General features: G+C 39.8%; 1 protein-coding gene across 1 annotated transcript in view; it reads left to right on the forward strand.

Moving 5' to 3' along the window:
- LOC123780713 (ankyrin repeat and sterile alpha motif domain-containing protein 1B) overlaps positions 1–23,112 on the forward strand; it is a 371,480-nt gene that overhangs the window by 89,938 nt on the left and 258,430 nt on the right. Inside the window, exon 3 of the mRNA XM_087868839.1 lies at positions 2,539–2,691. Coding sequence (XP_087724965.1) covers positions 2,539–2,691 — 153 coding nt within the window. The remainder of the gene's footprint in view (positions 1–2,538; positions 2,692–23,112) is intronic.

Here is a 23,112-nt window from a genome sequence, read left to right on the forward strand (position 1 = left end):
GTTCTGGATGGCTAACAGTGAGACCTTGCCAAGCTGTTGATTTCAACTGCAGTGAGCCTCTCGTCTTTCCTTCTTGCCCTTTCTCCAGTTATTTCTTTCTGTCAACTGGAGCATTCAGGGAGTTTCCTGGGCTGCCATGATTAGTCAGGATAGTAGCATTTGCTCAACCATCTCTTCATAAGTCCTGGAGAATGTCCCTAGCCCCAGTACTTTTATAACTCCGTGGTATGTGAGGGTACTTAGTAACTTTGTGCCTCTGCTTTGGATCCTAATCTCCAATTGTACACACAACATTCAGTTATTTGCAACTGCCACTAAACTTCCTTTTACAAACTGTGAGTTGTCACTCACATTTGTAGCTATTGCAGAATAAATATTGTGTTAAATGTTACTGAACAAAGGTTCAGTAAGTAGCTAAAATGGGTCAGTCCAAAGTACAAGTGACACACAAAAGTCTGATGCCATTTAAACTCAAATGCAAATGATAAATTATACTGTAGCTCCCAATAGAGGACATTTAAACCTCAAAGTGGAAAATAGATTGGGGCATGGAACAATAGGAAAAAAGAAAGGAGAAAAAGTAATTTAAAAATGAAGGAGTAAATATAATCCCAGAAGAAGAAAAGGGAGATAAAATGGCAAAAGAAATACTTAAAAATATAATTGCCTTGACCTTTGATTAAGCCTGTCCAGGAGGGGGGGTAAAAAAACAGCTACAAATTCTATCCTGGGGACCTGTGGGGAATTTGCGTATCGACTGGATATTAGGTAATATAATTTGGTCAACGTTAGATTTCTTGAGTGTGCTGCTACTGTGGCTATGTAGGAGAATGTCCTTGCTCTTAGAAGATGCATGCTGAAGCCTCAAGGGGTGAAGTTTCATCATGTCTGCTAAAGGTTCAGGGGAAAAACGTCTTCCCAATGGTTCACCTAAAATAAAATATGTGCGGTGTGCATGTGAATGAGGAAGTGGGTATAGAGAAAAGGTAGAAACACAATGTGGCCAAATGTTAACCTTGGGTGAATCTGGGTCCAGGGTCATCTGAAAGACATGGACGTGCTCCTCTGGGCTCCCTCTTCAAAGAGGGAGAGTGGTCAGTAGACAGCCTCTAGCTGTCAGCGTCTATAGGGTCTGCCTCTGCTGCTGGGTGGCCTCATTAGAGTCCTGCTTTCCCCATGGCAGCCACGTCTGGTGAGAGAGATTGGTGGGGCACAAAGGGCCAGTCATGCTGCCAGCACAGGACCTCAGCAGCATGACCTGTGCCAGAGCTCCCCCTGCATTCACAGAGGCTTCGTCAGGACCCATCACAGTCTGACTCCTCGTCTGCCTGACCCTCCTTCTCGTCCCTCCTTGCATAGATGTTGATCCACAACCAACACCTCGAATCCAAAAAAAAAAAAATGAAAGAGTAAGAAGAACCTCCAAAATGAGAACGCTGCATAGTGACAGAAAGCCTACCATGTTTAGCATTAAAATCTGAATCCCTGACAGCCAGACTAATCTTTCCTCCGAGCAAATCAGAGTCATCTAGATTTACATTAATATTTATCTCCTTGAATCTGAAGGAGGAGGGAAATCTATGTATTTTGCCCAGTTGTGCTTTTCCCATCGCGAATTGCACTGAAGGCTCACCTCAGTGGATGAGGCGCCAGCTGTCCGTAGCAATGGAAGCCTAGATGCACAGTGTGGCATGCAGAGCAGCGCAAGCCTTCGGAGTGACTTACTGCGAAGCCAAGAACCAGAAATTCAACTCAAATTTCAAATAAAAGCTAAAAAGACTAGAATAATCATACAAAATTTTAAACCCAGAAGTTTCTCTTGCTTAAATTACTTTCACACTCCAATTTAAACTCAGAAACATTATGCTGCTGTCACACTTCTTTGTTCTCCTAAAGAAAAAAAAATCTGTATATAGCTGACAAAAAATAGGAACCTGTCTGCCAGCAAGTTCTCTATTCATGTCTAACATACTGTAGAGTCTACGCAGAACACATGGTCTTTAAACACCAAAAAGCCTCTTCTTTACTGGCTTTAACGCTGCGGTATGTTTCTCCAGCATGTTTGCACTACCTACAGTACATGTCTTGCATAAGCATGAATTCCTTTGGGTGTTTGAGTCGTGCAGTATTTTCACATGCTTTGATGTTGTGCATATGAGAATTATCATCTACATTTTGGGAGTGCAGTTTCTTGTGCCTTCAGCATTAAATTTAATACTGTTCAACTGCCATGATTTTAAATTTCACCCAACAGAATGTCAATAATGTCTATAACAGAAGTTTGACATATTTCGTTTTCTCAAATATGAAGTTGGTGTAGCAGCTAAATCAGAAATTCTTGGGTGCATTTTTGAAAACTAATTCGCTGTGAAAATTATTAGTGACTTAGAATTGTGTGTAAAGCATTTTGTTTTTCCTTATTTTCTTATCCAAAAAGATCCGTTGCTTCAAATCAGATAAATTTCCAAGTGGCAAGATACATTCTGTTTGTTGGAACTCGAAGTAATCCTCATCCTAATGTGATTTTCTTAATTACAGATGAGACCCATTGGCCACGATGGCTATCATCCCACTTCTGTCGCTGAGTGGCTGGATTCCATTGAGCTAGGTGACTACACCAAAGCCTTTCTAATTAATGGCTACACATCGATGGACCTGTTGAAAAAAATCTGGGAGGTTGAACTTATTAACGTAAGTTGGTCTCTTAAAGATACCTTATCCATTCAACCCTTGGTAAATGAAATTCCTGTTGTAGGTGGGTAATGTTTTCTTTCTTTGTTACCGTTTGAACATCCATCAGGAATTTACAGGTATGCCTTCTGCTTTAAATATATATCTGTCTTGGTTCCAGTCAAGCTCCACAGTCATTGTCTTTTAAAGTTTTGATGTGGGGAACTAGGAGGACTCTCAAGGTGTTTTGCATTATCCAAGAAAACTTCCCAAGCATTTTGAGGCTTCCCATTTTAGTAAATCTAGTCAGTTTGGGATATGGACATGATAACAAATAGGCTCCCATCCTGATCTTGTTAAAGATTAGAGTTCTCATTTTTAGTTCCCTATCTCTATTATGTTTCCTTGTCTCTAATCCCTGGCTGCATATATAAACACCATTCTTGAAGACATTGCTTTTCTTCTAATTAAATAGACTGCTATAATATCAAAATTTTATTAACCAGAGCTTATATCTAATCTTAAGTCGTCTCTGTTTTATTTATATACTTGGCATAGGTTTTCTATAAAAACTGGCCAACATGTGTTGCCATGTATTCAAGCCCAAAGAAATCAACTAGATCTGCATAAATAGTTTTAATACTGATATTTTACTTATTTCATTTTTACTGCTTGTTTATGTCCAATGGCATCAAGGAATGAAAGAATGAAGAGGTAACATGTAATTATCATGCCTTCACATTGTAATTGGCATCCTGAACATTTCTTTCCCAAAATGAGTGAAAAATCATTTAATCTTTTAGAGAATTTCTTAGATTTAAATTTTATATCCTAAAACTTTAAAAAGCACTCATAACCTGAAAGATAAAGCACATAAATTTCTGCCGGTTCAAAAGAGATTCGTTCTACTCTTTATGCCACTTTCTCGCTACAAGTCCAGTCGTTGTGGATTGCATGCCATTAATTATTTTAAATTATTGTTATTTGTAGTAATTAACTCTTCTTTGCTTTTAAAAGTCTGTCTTAAAAATAATATCTTTTCTAGAACATCTCATAAAAACTGTCCTTTGATCTAAAAATCACAGTAAATGGACAAATTCTTGGCTCCTTCTTCTAATTTGCCATCAGTTACTCTTTGCTTTCTGTCCTTACTCCCTCACAAAAGCTATCATTATTTCAGCAGAAACTCACTGTCTGACTGAAAGCCTCTGATTAATTTTGTTCTTAGCCTGCATGGCAACACAGTGGAACTCAAGGAGAATGTGTTGCATTCTGGTTGCCTCCAGGAAATTTTAGTTCTCCACCGAGAATCCAGTACTCATCTGATGGCTACAGTTAGCCATTTGTTAAAGGGAGACCTTCCATATATCAAACAAACATGTTTTCAGTTAAGTGACATTCTAGTCAATTATACAACTTGACAAATATCTCTGTATAACGTCTTCTGAATAATATTGTTCCCCACTGAAGAACAAATACTTAGCACATGAGTCACTCACTTAATGGGCATTAGCAATAACCCCTCATTGAAAAGAAGGGATTCCAATAGAACTCTATTATAAAATGTTTTCTTTGAAGCAAGGATCATTGAAGCAGGACCAGAAGTCTCTTAAAATCCAAATGCTGGGGCTAACGTTTAAGATGTGAGTTTGGACCAACACTTTACCCAGTGCTGGGGGGACTGTGTCCCTTGTGGATGACTCCAATGACCATTGGTCAGTGAGGCTGTGAGGCCCCAGGTTTAATGCCAGGGCTCAGGAACTGATCTACCACCACCCACATGCCAACCAGCTGTGAGTTGGGACCGAAGAATAGCCTTTTCCACCCATACAGACTCTTCAAGCATTTTCCCTTTAGCTACATTTGCTAATACAATCCGTCTTCAATCCTATGAGTCATACCTGTCACAGCATTGTTATCAGAACTGGAAAACATAGTCACTGTGTCTTAGATCTTGAGGCTAATTCTTCTGCCCTGGAGTACATCTGCATCTAATATCAACCCAGTATATATTTTCCTTAAGCTGATAGAATTTAAAGTCTGTGACATCTTTATGGGCAAGTTTACACTCTTGAGGAGGCTTTGCGAGTCATTTCTTCCATAGATATATTTATTATAAACAAAAATTAATCTGTACCTTTAGACTTGGAAATCAGAGAACAAAATTTTTATGCCCGCCAGAACTGCTACAAGGGTGATACATTTGTTGGTTCTGGGTTGTTGGGTTTTAAAATGAAAGAAAGGCACAAATGTGTGCCTTCTGGCTTACAAAGCTTTAGACTAGTCTCAAATTCAAGACTTTCATTTTTCCCAACTACTAAGGGAAGACATCCAAATATAAAATAATCTCATATATAATATATGGGCCCAGTAATTCTATATTAAGTACCCATCACTTGTTGTTTTCTGGCCTGAAGGGAATGTGCAGTCACTTTGATTTAGAGCAAAGCTTTTTAGAGAAATTCACATCCTGAATCTTTGTAACAGTGGCTCATTTTAAGGAAGTCATTTGGCTTCAGTCACTGTTGTTCTATGTAAAGTGAAAAGTGCAAGGTGGGGAGTTGTCTTTGACACAGGGGTCTCCTGGTGGAGGGGAGGAGAGCAGAGGGTGAGGAGGCTGGCTGCTGCTGTAATTACAAATATGTTTAGCATCATTAAATAGTATTGATTAAGCCTCCAATTTCATAGGGTATTTTGCTTGATGTTTGAAAATAGTCACACATTCTCAGGGAGTGTAAGTCTATTCAAAGTATTTTCATGAAGAAATGAAAACTATACCAAACTGATATTTGAAAAGTACAAATACATTTGAAATTGTAATCTTTTCAAAAAGATCCCAAAGATCTTTTTTTCTCTTTTCTTTTTTTGGTGGAGTGCATTATTGCCTTTGAAAAACATTTTTATTTGATTACCTAATGAAGATTTTGGTCACAAAACTACCCAAAGTATAGGGATGAGGCAGATTAGTAGAAATCTCATTTCTTAATGTCAATGTTCTCTGCAGTGGAAATCAAGCAGAAAGAAACTTTTAAGATGTAAGTTTTAAATGACCATGTGTGTCTAGACTTAGAGAATTTAGATGCCCATAATTGTTCCTTTTATTCCCTAATCTATGCTTCCTATGCAGAAGCTCTTTTATGAATAGCTTTGTTTTGCCTGTGTCTGCTACTATCATTAATAACATCATTAATACTACTCTTACTTTTGTATTGATATTTTAGTGTTATATGAATATATTGAGAAAGGTTGTCAGGCAGATTGTTCCCTGTGCAGATGCTTGCTTGAATTATAGTCATCTCCAAAGGCTTGTTGAGAGAGCTAAAGACTAGTTAACAGTGCTTTAGTACATGAATTTTCTTTACTCAGAAGGTTACTCAGGCCTTATACACGGTATTACCACGTTTACACAGCAGTTCCCACTGCAATTGATAACCTCAACCAAAAAAGTATGATAATTAATAATTAATATTAATATTTAACAATTTATTTTACCACTGAGTACCTACCAAGAGGATTTTGGTTAGATGAGATAAATTTGAACACTATCCAGTTTATTAATGTGTGAATCTTAGTGTAGAGCATGTCATAAATTTCTTCCCAGTGGCTTTACCATTATTTACCAAGGAAATAATTCTAGCCAATGCTTATGATACCCTACAGTACTGATAATGATAAAAGTACGCACCAAAGGGCTCCTGGGTGGTGCAATCCATTAAGTGTCTTGACTCTTGGTTTTGGCTCAGGTTGTGATCCCAGGGTCGGGAGTTCAAGCCCCATGTAGGGCTCCATGCTCAGTGTGGAATTTGCTTAAGACCCTCTCTCACTGTCCTTCTCCCTCTGCCCCTTCCCACCGCCACCCACCCCCATTCCATTCTCTCTCTCTTTCTCTAAAATAAATAAATCTTTAAAAAGTACCCACCAAAAGAACAAAATAAAAATCAGCTCTAGTACATTCTTAATTCTCTGTTCCTAAGTACAAGAATAGTTTTAAAAATCTAACTACAGTTGTTGGTTGTGTTTTAAATAACTTTGGGTAGAAACAAAATAATTAAGGTAGCAATACCCATATGTGTCCCATGAAAATCATTTGACTTATTTTTGCAACAGTAAGTTGATTAGAAGATCATTTGTTTCTTGCCTAATAGCTCCTGAAGCTATACTTACATTACTTTTTCATTTAGGACTGTCAGATTTTTCTGGTTTCGGTTTTTCGGTTGTTGTTGTTTGTTTTTTTTTTTTTCTCAATGTTGTTGATTTAATTTCTACCTTTCCAGAGAAATTTTGTGATAATCTAATCACTTAGAGAGGTACTAAATATCTTTAAAATTTAACATCCTAATTTTGTGTTGAATCTCTAATTGTGTGACTTTATTGGCTTTAAAATGCTGTAGAAATACAGTATCGGTATCAAATTCAGACTCATTACTTGCTTTGCTTTTTATTTCATGATCAGCATTATAAACTCTCACTCCTATCTACCCTACTCTCATTGCTGTAACTGCTATTAAATTTACTCCCTAAAAGTCTTGTTTGCACTGTGCACCTGAGTATGGGTGTCTGTGTCTGTGTACATGTATCAGATAAAGGGAAATGGTAACTCATACTCAAGAATAATGAGCAAATTCACAAATTTCAGGGAATGTAAGGGGAAGATAAATTTTATAATTCCATTTCCAAACCAATTATTTTAAGTAAAAGGTTATGCCTTCACTATAGGACATTAATAAATGAGAAAAATATTCATTTTTCCACATCAGGGAGGCTACCTCGTTCAACACTTCAAATGTTAACAACTTTAATCAAAGCCAAAGGCTTTAACTAAATAACTGGATAGGAGTATTCAAGTGTAGAACAAACTATAAATTCTCTGTGGGGGTAAGCGTTTCCCTCCCACCCTTGTACGGTACAGCTGGCTCTTCACAAGACTTCAGGGCCGCTAGGTACAAACTCTGAGCTTCAGACTCGTTCAGTCTGTTATCAGGCAAAGCCCCCGAACTCCATCCCCCTCACTCACTGCATCTGAACTGCAAGCTTTTGCAGGGATTCTCTGGAGGCTTCCCTCCTTTGGCTCAAGTTTTGGGAAAAGCACCGTTCTCCCTTCCTACATGAGAGGAACAATCATCCGCAAATAAATACTCACTTTCCAGTGATTTTTAGCCCTTTCCTCCCTGGCCTGGGGAGTGGAGATGGGCTAACACTGGCGCTATTGGTTCCACTATCTTTCAGCATATTCTGCATATCCGCACCTATCATGCTGCTCTCAACTTTGGAGCCTTGACCTACACTGAAATCGAATTATACTACCTAGGATACACCGAACCATGAGAACTTCACTGCAGGCAATATAGCTGTTCTTTTGCATCCAAAGTACATTTACATATTTGCAGTGCCTCAGGGTCAATATGATGGAATAGGCATTATTGAAGTGTTGATGCCAGAATTAGTATCCCCCCCGCCCCCACACACACACAGAAACTAAACACGGTATTTGGGCCTGAAGAGAGCACTCAGCAACAAACGAATTACATGAAGAACTAAAACCCTCTGATTAGAGCCATTTATGAACCACCTCTGTACAAAAAGGAAAATCGTGTTCTATCTAGAAATGTCTACCTTAAAAAAAAAGTTATTTGAGTGGACAACTGTTGTTTGTTTTCTTCCCCTCCCCCACCAGATGTCATTCACTCTTTTCCTGACTAAAATGAAAGCATTCCTAATTTCCTCTGAAGAAGCCTCCTATAGTCTTCTGTGCCTAAACATTTGACCTAAGCCAAGCACAGCATTCAGCCTTCTCCCCTACACTCGTGGGCTGCACAGTAATCTTCATTAGGACCATTATTAATTCTTCATAGTTTGAGGGTCCAATGGAAAATGAAAATATGGGACGCTTTGTTCAAAAATTATTAAAAGATTTTAAAACAATGACAGCAGAGCGTTAAACCAAGCACAGATTCCTTCAAAGGGCAGGTCCTTGTGTAACCTCATACATCATACAACCCACAAAGCCATCCCTGCTCTTCATTCCTTCATGTATAACTGTATCTCCATCTGCCATCATTCCCCTGCACAAGCTCTTCCTTTAATATTTTTTATAGTGTGGGCTGCTGGTAAAAAGACTTGATTTTCCAAAGCTGTTTTTGCTGAGTATAGAATTCTAGTGTAACAGTCCTTCAGAGATGGGGATCCACCATCCCCTCTCCTGCATTATTTCTAAGGAGACATCTGCTGTTATCCTTTCTCTTTTGGGTTCTGTTGTTGTTGCTCTTCCTCTGTATATAACTTGTCTTTTTTTTTTTTTTTTTTTCCTCTGCACCTAAGAGTGTTCTTTTTATTACTGGTTTTGAACAATTTGATTATGATGAAACTTGATGTCATTTTCCTCATGTTTCCGGTGTATAAATTATTTTTGAGTTTCTTAGATATAAGGTCTATAATTTTCATTGACTTTGGAAAATTTTTGGTCATTCTCTTATTTATTTTTTTAGGTTTCCCATTAAATTCTTATATTTCTCCCTTTTCCTTCAACTTTTCAAAACTTTTTTTTCTAGAAGTATACACACAAAAATCCATATAAATCATAAATGTATTGCTTAGTGAATTTTCATCAAAAAGTTACACACCTGTAACTAGCTCCCAGAACAAGAAATGGAAAATTGCCAGCACCTAAAAGGCCCCTTCCAGTCACTAGTGTTTTTAAGAGCAGAGTTCAGCGCACTCACTTTTGTGCATATGTTCTTGCATGGGGCTTCTTTGGTTTGCAGCACATTGCACGAGGTTTTAGGACAGCGAATTCTCTCTCATCACTGTGCAACATCCTGAACTTGTTTTAATGGCTTTTTTGAGCTATAACTCACAAATCATACAATTTGCTCATTTTTAGTGTACAATTCGATCATTTTTAGTATATTCATAGTTTATGCAATCATCACCATGGTCATTTCTATTGTAGCCAAAAACACACAAAATTTGCCATGTTAAGCCTCTTTATGTAAGTACAGTGGTGTTTACGCACATAGTTGTGCAACAGATCTCTAGAACTTTTCATCTTGCAAAACTAAATCTATGTCCATTGAACAATTCCCCTGTTTCCCCTCTCCTCACTCCTTGCAACCACCATTTTGTCTTCTGTTCCTAAGAGTTTGACTACTACTCTAGATGCCTCACATGAGTGGTATCATGCGGCGTCTGTCTTTTTATGACTAGCTTATTCCTCTTAGCATAATGTCCTCAAAGTTCATCCATGTCATGGCCTATGACAGGATTTCCTTCTTTTTAAGGGTGAATAATATCCATTGTATGTATATAACACATTTTCTTTATCCATTCATCTGTTGATAGACATTTAGATTGCTTCCACCTTTTGAATATTATGGACAATGCCACAATGAACAGTGTGCAAATATCTCCTCAAGGTGCTGTTTTCAGTTCTTTTGGATATATACCTACAAGTTGGATTACAGTCATATGGTAATTCTATTGCTAAATTTTTGTAGAACAGCCATACTGTTTTCAATAGTGGCTTCTCCATGGCCATTATTTAAAATATTATTTTCTGTCCCACATTCTCTCTCCCTGCTTTGGAAACTCCAATCATATGTATATTAGACTATTTGAAGTTGGGCCACAGCTCATCAATGCTCTGTTCATTTCTTTCAATATCTTTTCTCTCTGATTCATTTGGATGGTTCCTATTGTATGACTTCATGTTCACTAATCTTTTCTTCTTGTAATATCTAATCTGCCATTATTAACACCCAGGATATTTTTTATCTCCGTGATTATAGTTTTAATCTTTAGAAGTTAGACATGAGTCTTTTTTACATTTTTTCATATCTCTATTTAACATGCTCAATCTTTCCTCTAACTTATTGAACATATGGAGTGCAGTTATAATAACTGTTTTAATGCCCTCGTCTTCTAATTCCAATATCTGTGTCAGTTTTGAATTGGTTTCAGTTGATTGCTTTTTCTCCTCGTTGTTTTTGGCATGCCTGGTGGTTTTTATTGCATGCCAGACATTATTAATTTTACTGTGTTGGGTGCTGGATATTTTTGTATTCCTGTAAATATTCTTGAGCTTTGTTCTGGGACATAGAAAAGCTCCTTGGATATACTCTGATCCTTTCAGATCTTGCTTTGAAGATTTGTCAAGCAAGCCGGAGCATCGTTTAGTCTATGGCTAATACTTCCACTACTGAGACAAGATGCCTCTGAGTCTTCTAACAATGCCCTGTGAGTTTCCAGATTTCCCAGTATGAATAGTGCAAACTACTACCTTTGAAGTCTATGTCCTATTCCCACTAATATTTTCAGGTAGTTTTGTTTTGTTTTGTTTTGTTTTGTTTTGTTTTGTTTGATCTGGCCTCAGTTTCCTCATATGCATGTGCTGATCAGTACTTTCTCTTCTTTAGTACTCTATTCAGAACACTGCAGCCCCTTCAGTCTCCCTAGACCCTCACCTCCATCCTCTCAATTCAAAGAGTCTTTCAGGCTCCCGGGGTTCCACCTTCTGCACCATGGCCTGGAAATTCTCTCAAGGTGGTAAACTGGGGCAACTGTAGGTCTCTCTTTGTTTGTTTCTCATCTGTCAGGGATCAATGTCCTTCATTGTTTCATTCCAATGTCTTAAAAATCAATGTTTCATATACTGTGTCGGGATTTTTAGTTGTTTCAGGTGAAAGCAGGGTGGGGATAAATACAATCCCTTTTAATCCATCTTGGGCAGAAGCCCAAACCCATGCTACTTTGGGTAATCTCTATAAGCTAGAGCCCACAGCTAAACAATTGAATCAAAATCTTTGGTGATGGCATCTGGGCACTGGGAGTTTTTTAAAAGCTCCCAGGTGATTTTAATGTGCTGCCTGGGGGGAAAACCACTGCTATAATCAGGGGGAGCCATTAAGGATTTTAATCAGGAGAATGACATGATCAGAAGAGTAGGTAGGGGCCAGAAGCCAACACACTCAAGAAGGAAGAGCTGACTAGGAGGCAAGGAGCTGAGTCAGCCAATTCTGCTATACAGTTTTTCAAGCCACAAATGTATTAGGCATGACAGGAGTAAAGCCTGCGTGTCTCCTTAGAACCTGAGAGTATCCCTCAGTTGGAAGTACATAAATATAGAGTCGATTTTCATTGTTATATCCCTACACATCAAGAAGAGGATAAATTATAGTCAGTACTTAAAGGAAGTTAGAACAAATAAAATACGTTTCAGAAATGCTTTTTATAGTGGCTAAAACTTTTCAGTTTGACCCTTACAAGGCTAAGCCCTGGTTATGTAAAAAAATGTACTTACTGTTTATAAAGTAAAGGTAGGACATATGATGTGTGCCCGTGTTTCAAATGCGCCCTCTCTTCTTTCATCTGTACCTTGAAATCAGGTCACTTAACTTGGAGTCCTATATCTACCACTCAGTATGGGACCTTCCATCACTTACCACCTCTGGGCCTCAGTTTCTCATTGGTAAATAGAAAATAACAGTATCCACCCCCACTGGCTTCATAGGTTTTCTGTGAGACTCAAAAATCACATGAGAGCTTTTGATTACCCAGCCCTTTCTCTTCCCTCCCTCTTTTATTGTTCTTTTGCCTCTCTTTCATTCTCTCTTCCGCAGCTCTGTCTCCCAGCGTTAGGCTGGGAGCTGGCCAGCTCCCTTGGAGCCTGCTCTCACAGCTTATGTGCCATTTGTTTCTTGCTCTCGGTGCTCACCTGCTGGAACCTAGAAAGCCCTGTCGAACGTGCAAAGTCTGGTCTCTAGGAATCACTGCTCATCCTCTCTCTTGCCCCCTTCCCAACTCCAACCCCTCTCAACATCCTCTCTCCCAACAGGTATCATCTTTCCCTGCCAGCCCTGCCTAAACCCTCATTGCTTAGTGCTGCTCAAATCTGCACTCCTGGAGTGGGTGCATGTCAGGTACAATGACTCTCTCAGCTCCCGTAGCAACATTCAGGATAAAGCTGCTGAAGATCTTGCCCCAACTTTTTCCCCCTGACAACGCTTAGGTACAGAATTACTAATTTCTTTTGTTTTTTCCCCCAACTACACAGCTTTGACCCTTGACTTTCAGCCACACACTCCTCCTATTCTTGAAACAGAACACCTTAGGTCAGAGCAGGGGAGTGGCTCAGAGGTTAGGGATGTACTCATTCTCAATTTATCGTCCCTAATCTTAAACCCTTAAACCCTGTTGCAAAATTTCAGCTTGATGATCTGTAAGAGTGGGAACTTCTGACTGCTTTTTGAAATAGTTGACATTTTCTTTACATTGAAATTGCTTCTTTTAAATATATAGTATTATTAATTATAATGAAGTCAGTTAACTTTTTATTCTGCATTTCACTCAGATTTCTAATACGGTTTGAGGACTTTTGTTTCTTTAAGAACTCTTTGGAGATATTTAGGGCAGAGCTTGTTGCTAAGGAGATCGTGTATGTTGCAGTTAAATAGATAAATACAGTAAATTGTTCCTACGCTTCTAGGAGCTTTGAGAGGGGAAAAATTTTAATGGATTATTCCTATAGTGCAGAAAATACAAAGGACAAAATCCTCCATAAAATGCAAATACACTTTTTGTGCTATCCTGATGGAGAAATGCTTTTGGGTCTTCCTTGGGAAGAGATCTGAGATCATACCGAAATGATAAACCTCTGTCTTCTTAGAGGAAATGGAAGCTGAAGAGATATTTTTGTTTAAAGATAATTATTAGGAATTTTGAAGCCTGACATAATGAGCTATGATAGAAGAGAGTGACAATAAATAAAGGCTCAGAGTAAATAATAAAGATTAACATTTTTACTAAAGTATGTATATAAGATTAGTGTTAGAATCAGCCCACTATGAAAATAATTCGAAAAGCTGGGAAGGAGAGATATTAAGTAGGTGATTTTGTAGCTTGGGATTTATATCTGCTTTTTAAGATGTTTAAGGTTGATTTAGAGTTTAAGTCTAGCTGTTTTGCTAAAGAGATATATTATGTTAAGTTGAGTATTGTGGTCTCAAATTATTTTTGAACTCAAGCAAAAAGTTATTACCTTGAACCTCAGAAAGCATGTACATGCCTTACTGTACAAACCTTATGCCTGGCACCCTGCCGCCACCTGGTGGCAGCATACCTAAAGTACATAGCAAGTGACTAAATCTTAAAACAATTCCTTAAATGCAGAAACTAATTGCAAATTCAGTGCCAGTTTTATATCAATCCCTGTGAATAAATAATATAATAAAACATGAAACAGAAGAGTTTTAATTTTGTAGACATCAAACACCAAATTCAAACACCGTATGCCTAAAACTGTGTAACAAAATGGGAAAAACCGTCTACTGTGCATTCCACCAATTAGATTAATTTAGGATAACAGTGTCCTTTTAAATATGTGCATGTGTGCATGTGTTTAACATAAAAATATGTATATTTTCTAGTAGAGTCTTACTTTGGTATAAACTGCTTTGGGGGATATTAGATTTTCTAAAACTTAAATAGGATCATTATCTTTTTAAAAATTCTATTTCATGGTAGCTGTGGGAGAAAATACAATAAGTATTTCATAGACTTTACCCTTAAAAGAACTTCCAGACTAATGGGAAAGATGGACATTTACACTAGATGTAAGAAAGTAGTATTAAGGGGAACTAAATATAAAAGTGGTTTCTGCTTCCCAAATTGGAACACAGGGTCTTCTCCTGAAGGGGGTGGAGGTGGGCAGGAGAAAAGGTGAGATGGGGGGACCAGAAGAGTAAGCAGTAAGCATCAATAGTAAAAGCATAGAGGCTCTAAAGGCAGTCTTCCAGGGTTTAACTGCCCATTTTATTTCTGATCATTTAGCTACCTTATGCAAGTCACTTAACCTTCTCTAAGCTTCCCTCTAAAATTTCCTTGCCTCTAAAATTTGAATAATATGGGGCGCCTGGGTGGCGCAGTCGTTAAGCGTCTGCCTTCGGCTCAGGGCGTGATCCCGGGATTCTGGGATCGAGCCCCACATCAGGCTCCTCCGCTGGGAGCCTGCTTCTTCCTCTCCCACTCCCCCTACTTGTGTTCCCTCTCTCACTGGCTGTCTCTATCAAATAAATAAATAAAATCTTTTAAAAAAATAAAATAAAATAAAATTTGAATAATAATATTATCTATCTTCTAGGTAATATTGTTTTCAGGATTAACTAAAATAACCTAGTGGAGCATTTTGCACAATGCTCTTGCAAATAGAAGGTACTCGATCTTTGTTTCATGGTAGCCAAATGGAGGGGCAGCTTCCAAGCTCCCCAGATTTGTGGGATGCATTATCAGTTATCCATTGCCACAGCAATGCTATGCAACAATCTGTCTGAAATTGCAGTGGCTTAAAGCAATAAGCACTTGTTTAGCTCACAAGTCTGTGGGTCAGTAATTTAGGCTGGACTTGGCTCTAAATTTCTTCTGATCTCAGCTGGCTCCCTTCACATCTGGCAGTTGGCTCTGGTCTGCTGATCGAGGTAGTGTCAGCTGAGACAACTGGGGCAAGCTGGCTCTACTCCAGATGCCCCATCCTCTAACACGCTCTCCCTGGCATGTCCTAGGGCAAAGACAGAGAGAAAGAAACAAAAATGTGCAAGCCCGTTTTCAAGCCTCTGCTCACATCATATCTGCTCATGGATGGCCAAAGGAAGTTATATGACCAACTCAGAATTAAGTTGAGAGGGGAGGCCAGAGTTCACCTCTTGACAGGATGAGCTAAAAATGCAGAGTAAATGGCTTGGATGCAGGTCAGAATGAAAAACTGAGACTAGTGCAATCAATTCTGTACAAAAGAGAAGTTTTGATTAGAGAAGAGAGAATTTTAGAAGTATGGATGCTTTTATCATTGTTTCTAAGTCTCCAATCAGAATACATGAAATCGGAACCATCTCAGAAAATCTAAAATGATTAGTGGTGCTAAAGTGTGGGGGCCCACAGGAAAAAAATGGGTAGGGTACTATACTAATGGACCCAGGGCTTAGATGTATGTAAAAGTTGGGGACAGGACCCCCCCCCCGCCAATATTTAACAAGTAGAGGATAGTAACCTGGATGATAAATATGCCATATAATAATGGATTTGCTGGATCTATAAAAGATGAAAAATTGGTGAATTAATTGGCCATGAAACTAAATTATTTTAGCAAATTAAATCCTAAAGTATTTGCCTAGTGGAAAATCATTCTCATGCCTTGCTCAAGTACTTGTTGTACACCAACTCTTTGCTCAGAGTGAGTATGCAACAGATATTTTGGAGGAGGGAGGAAATTATATATTTAATTTTAAAAAGTACCTCCAGAATGTATAAAGAACTGTCATATTCAATAATAAAAGATAGACAAAAAAAAATAATAAATTTATGAACACACCCTAGAATGGTTCCTAATAAGTCGTATCCTTATCTAATCACCTCCCTTTGAGTGCAGGTAGAACTTATGACTTGCTTTTCACCAATAGAATATGTGAAGGTGAAGGGATGTCAGTTCTATGATTACCTTAACAACAAATTTTTTTAATTGAATGTAGTTTCTTAGGTTAGTTGCCTCCTCTAGATACAAGAGTAATAACAATAATAACAATTGTACAGTAGTAGGAGTTTCAGTACCTTGTCCTCCATCTTCCCCTTTATTAAATGTCAATCTCGCTCAAGATTTTGTCCTCAGATCTCCTCTCTTCAATGCTAGGCTCTTGGACAATATGACCTATGGAAAGACTTCAACTGGCGCCTTCAAGTTGATGGCCTCCAAGCACACATCTATGGTTTTATTCCTGATGTCCAATCTCTCAGTTCACACAACATCTCAAGTTTCTTATTCACCTTCTCTCTCTCAGTGAATAAGAGGTGCTATGGAGTTGTGCTCGACAGCAAGATTTTCATCCTGGCTCTGCCTTATTATTAACCACCATGAGCATTGTAGACTGTATTTTGTTTACCCCTGTATCCCCAGCTCTTAGAACAGTGCCTAGCACACTGTAGGTGGCAAATAAATATTTGCTGACTGACCCAAGGGTGCTTACCACTGACGTATGCTGACACATTTCATCTCACCTTAATCTTATGAGATGCGCACCATTGCCACTCCCATTTAATAGATTGCAGTGCACTGCATGTTTGCTCCCCCCCACCCCCCATCACATTTATACGTTGAAACCCTAATCCCAAGGTCATGGCATTTGGAGGTAGAGCCTTTGGGACGTCATTAGGTCATGAGGGTGGAGCCCTCGTGAATGGGCTTAGGGCCCTTACAAGAAGAAGCCAGAGAGCTAGCTCACTTCTTCCACCACGTAAGGACACAACAGAAGCTGGCAGTCTCCAACCCAGAAGAGGGCCCTCACCAGAACCCCACCATGCTGCACTCTGATCTCAGCCTTCCAGCCTCCAGAACTGCCAACAGAAATAAATTTCTGTTGTTTACGCCATTCATTTTACGATCATTTGTTAAAACAGCATCAGCTGACCCAGATGAAGTAGTGTGAAAGGAACTGTTGGGTTTTAGTGAGAAAAGCCATAAGTCCTTTCTATTTTACATTCACAAATGTCTTGAACACTGAAAGGAGCTGGACTAGGCTGGTCTTGAAATGGAGACACATCCAACAACAGAATGAATACAATACCCACAAACTTTTCCCTCATGTTCTTGCCCTAACAGCAATTTTCCAACAATGTTGAGCCTAGATGGCTGCCTAAGGTAGCTCCATTTCTTCCTCGTGGCAGCCACTGGTTACATATGTCGCTCAAGATGAACATGGGTGCAATGTCTGAGGTACGCTGCCATAAATGATCCCGCATCACCACCACACACATGTGCGCACACATACAGAGAGAGAGAGGGTGGCTCTGTTATCACCTCCCAAATGCCAAAACTATATACCCACTGCCCTTCAGAAATTGTACTAAAGAAAAGTCCATGCCCAACCTACCTCATGCATTGGTCCTTGAAAGCCTAGAGAGTCGGGACAAGATGGAAAGTCTCAAAGTAAATAAGGAGACCCCACAGAGTGCCCTTTCCTCCACAGTCTCCTCCAAAAGTAGGTAAAGAGACCATCCCTCACACATGTCTCCTTGACACTGGCGCAGCAGAGAAGAGTAAGTTGCAATGCAAATGCCACCTGAGAGAACTGAATCTATAGTCATTCTCACTTCCTGTGGACTAACCAGATTAATCAGCTGACCTAGAACTTCGCCAAGAAGTGCAGGAGTTGGTGCTTTGGATTGAGAGAAAGGAGGAGAGAGTTGTAGAGCAAATTTAGAAGTGCCGAGAAAAGCACCAGAGGGAAAGCAGACGTGGGTGGCAGGGTGGAAAAGAGGCTGGACTCAGAGTGAGATAGGCCAAATTCTAGGGCTGGTTCCTTACTTCCTCTGGGGCAAGACACTTAACCTTATAATAGCCCTTTTATTTATTTGGGTTTGTCCTTATCACCCCTACCCTTGCCAGACACCAAACTCTTTGAGAACCTGTAGGCTCAGCTGTATTCCACCTCCAATGCCCTTCACAGAACAGGTACTTAAAAATATTCATAGACCACATCACTGCCGGAGAAGAGTGGGGAAAGAAAGAAGGAGCCACAGGAAGCAAAGTTGTCAGAGTCAAGCTTTACCTACTTGATGGTGGAGGGCCCAAGAGAGACAACTGTCTGTGGCACATATGATGAAGAAACATAAAACAGGGTAAGAGGGACAGAAAGTGACTAGATCTTAAGGAGGCTAGTCAGAAATGACTTCTCCAAGGAGGTGACATCTGGGCAGAGATCTGAATGAAATGTGGGAATAAGCCATGCAAAAATCAGCAGTCCAGACTGAAGGAACAGCCACTGCAAACACCCTGAGGCAGGACCATGCGAAGTCCATCTGAGGACCAGGAAGGAAGCCAGTGTGGCTGTCATAGCAGAAGCACAGGGCAAGGCTGGCAGGAAGTGACGTCAAAGATGCCCCGGTCATGTGTCTTATGTAGAAGGATGGAGTTGTATTCGAAGTGTGAGTGGAAGCCTTCGGAAGGGTTCAGAGTAAGAGAGTGTGACATGGTTTGGTTTATGTTTTAAAAACTCATTTCACTGCTGTGGGAAGGACAGACCTGGGATATGGGGGTGTCAGCAAAGGGAGAGTGAAAATCTGGCTCGAGACTCTCCCAGTAGCTCAGGCAAGAGATGATGGTGCCTTGCACTGAAGTTGTGGTGGAGACAGTGAATCAGAATGGCCCCTGGAGACAGAGCTGGTGAATTAGACATTGACTAGAAATGAGAGGAATTGAGGATAAGCCAAAAGTCTGTGGCCTGAGCTGTTTCCTGAGATTGGGAGTATTTAGGAGGAAAATTCTGGGAGGAGAAATCAAGAGTTCTGTCCAACATGGTTAAGTTTGAACAACCTACTACACACTCCAAGTAGAAATGTCTAGAAGCCATTTTACAGTTATATAAATTATATTTAAATATATACATTATACATTTATTTATTTATTTATTTTATTTATTTATTTAAAGGAGTATGTAACACCTCTGCTCTCCTTTGCATTTGAAATAAATATTTATGAACTATGCCTGAGAAAGCCCAAAGTGTGGCCAAAATGCATTTCTGTGCTCTTTACCCTACATGGGGCCATACTTTCACACACGCCTTTTTCTCCTGAGAACCTGCTAGTACAACAAGCAGGAGGCCTGGGGCTCGGGGCAGAGAGGTGTGCACTCCCTCCACAGCCACCTGCCAGGCGGCACGTCTTCAGCTACTGACCTGCTATCCATCAAGGAGCTTGACTACCTCTTTAAGATGGTATCCTCGAGTAGAAATAAGAGAATGACTCTGGACTCAAAAAAAATCAGCACCGACTTCACACGCAGTGAGTGACAACCTGCCCACCGCAGGGCTGTGAAATGTTTCATAGCTTTCCAGCTGACTCTTCTCCCAATCTGCCTTTTCATGCTGATCTGAGAGCACCTTTCAGCCAAACAAACCAACCAACCAACCTCAGGGCCTTTAGCCCTGACTTTTCAAAATCAGACATGAAAACACAATGACCTTCTTAACTTGAATTTTAAGTGATGGCCTTAACAAAATTATCTTATTTTTCATTAAAGCTATTTACTTCGCAGTCATCGGTCCATGCTCCATATCTAGCCAAGCACTTAGATGCTTTTGACTAAATTCAGCTCCCTAACCAAGGTTAGCAGGTTGCCCTGAGAATGTTTTGCTCAGTCTACCATAGGCGTGAGACACAATGGTGAGTTACAAGTTTTCATGCAGACACATCTTTGCTAACATGTAAATGGGCTGCAGAGAACCTTGAATGTAATGAGATAAATGAGATCTGGTGTGTGCACAGCACTAGACATCTCAAGATAAAAACATCTGCTCTGTTCTAAATAATCTAAAATGCCACTTATTATGAGATACACAATTATTTTATGTGTCCCCAAGAAAGAAAAATAATGGTGATAGTCAAACTAAGACACAGTGCCTTATGGTGTTTCAGTCCCACACATCACCCCCCGCAAGAGCCTTGTAGAGTTTTGACATCTCATTCATTTAGAGGGTTTTGTCAGTTTCTCCTGACTGTTGAGCTCCCTGGCAGGTAATAGGTCATTTTCTTCGTGTAGTGCAGCGACAAAGCAGAGCACGGCTCCATGTGTTTATGGATATCTCCTTTCTTCAGCTCCATAATGTATATGGTTACTGCTTTTAAAGAAAAGATGTAATTGCCTCTTCTCCAGTGAAGATATTTGCTCCAGTGAAGATATTTGTACCTTCTTAAGTACCAAATAGCTGCTCGTATTAATCCCAAAATATAGTGTGATCTTTTTTAACACAACTTAAATGCTCATTATTCTCACCATGTGTCGTCACAACAATGCAAGTGGGCTCAGTGGACAGTGTGAACAGCTATGACCAAGAATGCTTGCACGTGTGATGTCAGTCATACCACAGCAATTATGAGGCACCACTGATGTAAGATCCGTTACCAGTTCAAAGATGGCAAAATGAGGGGGAAATGTGTGTCTTAAAATTAGTGAAGTACGGTTTAAGCAAGGCATTGTGGGAAGAGTGCACAAAAAGAAAACAGAGTTAGGTCTTGAGTTAATATTTTTCTTTGCTTAGGAAAAAACTCCCATTCTTGACCATTTCCATAGATATAGGATGATATTGTGTTCATCTACCAAGAAAGACCTCAGATTCTGTCAGGATGTGGCAGATGAAGTCACTTCAGGAATCTGACTTTCTTGGTCATGATACTTGTCAGGGATTGACATCACTGACTTACACCGCGCATTTCCTCATTATCTCCTGCTTTAAAATCACTGTGCACGTAGTGAAACTATCAAAACCACCCTTAGGGAGAGGAGGCGCAGGCCTTGTGTGATTGGAATATTCAAAGCAAGGCAACTGCAAAGCCAATGCGGTACCTCACGACAGCCGGGAGGATAGGATTGCTGCTGTCGGAGTTGACAGGCTGTCTGTATCAGGACAGCCCTGAGCAGCTTACCCAGAGGGACTTCAGTCCCTTTCAGACCAGAACAGAAAGACTTGCAGCCTGACCTTTCCAGAAGCCCGGCTACTTGATCATCATCAAACCCAGTTGCTTTTTCTTCTTCTTCCTGACATGCCCTTGCTCTGATTACAGACTGGGTATCATCAGATTCTTTGCAAACTCCAAATGTGTTCTGACCTCAGGGCCATTACTGTTGCTGTTCCCTCTGCCTGGACCCTTTATGTACATCTTCTTCCTCCTTCTGCATCATCTCAGCTCAATGTCACCTCCTAGGGTCAGCGCCACCTTTGACCACTCAAACTCATGTCTCCCCACCCTCCATCAGTTTCCTTCATGATATCCAGAATGTTTGTTTGTTTGTTTGTTTGTTTGTTTGTTTTTATAGCCCTGAATCTCCTCATTTTTCTACATGCTAATGGCCCAGCTCCATTACTGGAACATATGTTCACCTCTGCATCCCCAACACCTGGAACACATAGAAGGTGCTCAGTAAATATGCGATTAATGCACAATTGAATAAACTCAACTCAATTCCCATCTAATCAGCAGTGTTTTTGTTTTGGGGGGGTTTGCTTTGTTTTGTTTTGTTTTGTATTTGGCTTAATAGCCTGTCCTCCTCCAGCTCCACTTCTCCTTCCTATCTTTCATCGACAAGACCTCACACTTACGTGCCTCTGTGACTCCTTGGGTTACACTGTCCGTTCTTCCCTGAAAGCGGACCCACAGCCGTAGACGCCAGGTCTACTCTGGTCTCTGCCCTCACCTTCTTCTGTTCAGGGCCTTCCTGACAAACACCTCTCTTCCCTTGTTGCTCTGTGTGACTGTGCAGCTCCGGTGGCCTGTTTGTTACTGAGGTGTCTGTGAAGGTCTAAATGAGCAGCAACAGCGGTGGTGTCTCACACGCATGCCAACAAAGCGCTTGCTAATGGCTTGCCAGATCCTGTCCCCCTCCCCCACCATCATTCCTTCTCATGCCCGCCAGCGTGGACTTAGCACCCCAAGGTTCTTCCCAAGTAACTGGAAGCTGAAGGCATTTCCAGTCCTTAGCACTTCGCTAGGGCATAAACAACTTTACTGCTGAAGCTTTTCCTACTAATAGCCGTCACTACTAGCACGGATTTTTTTAAGTTTATATTGATTTCTACTCTGTGGAAGGGGAATCGAAGACACATTAAAAGCTCCTGACTTTGTAGAGGTTATAGCTGATGACAGTCAAGCATAGGAGGCTCTTCTTGCTCTGACTGTCACTAGCAGCCTGTGTATGTGCAGGGGAGTTAAAGCAATAAAGATGCAAGTGACCTTTGTTAATGGATTTGAATTTTGTAGAGTGATCAGGAGATACATTTCTACAGACATTTGGCCCCTGCACCGTGGAGTATAAATGGCACATTACACTTAAAATATCATACACCATGACTACTTAACTATAAACCTGCAGATAAGAAGCATGCCTTATATATCCTTGTGTTTTCCACAAAGACTTACACTTAGTGCATGATTACTTGATTGAATAACTGAATGGTGCTGAAGAAGGCCAACCATTAGCAAGAATCTAGGTCAAGTTTTTAATCCTCCCTATGCATAAGAACCACTGTGGGAGCTCTTAAAAACTATGGATTTCCAGGCCCTTCCACAGATATTTGTATTCAACTGGTTGAAGTAGGACTTACATATACATTTTTTTAAAGGTCCCAAGTTGATTATAATGTATAAACAGGGTTAAAAACCACTGAACTAGATAGAAAGCAATTCATTCCCTAAAAATAATAATGGTAATCCAGTCTATGTTAAAGATTGCGGTTAATAAATCACAAGAAATGTTTTGCCTGGGTGATGTTAAATCTGGTAAACACCTTACTGACATGATGTACTTGCCTGTCTTAAGTCATCGATTATTTACTTTAATGTGAGAAATAAAGCCTAAAATGTAATAATAAATACAATTCTTTACTTTAAAATATTAAATTCAACACATA

This window comes from Ursus americanus, chromosome 17, assembly GCF_024610735.1.
Source record: "Ursus americanus isolate L20-20 chromosome 17, mUrsAme1.1.p, whole genome shotgun sequence".
Lineage (NCBI taxonomy): Eukaryota > Metazoa > Chordata > Mammalia > Carnivora > Ursidae > Ursus > Ursus americanus.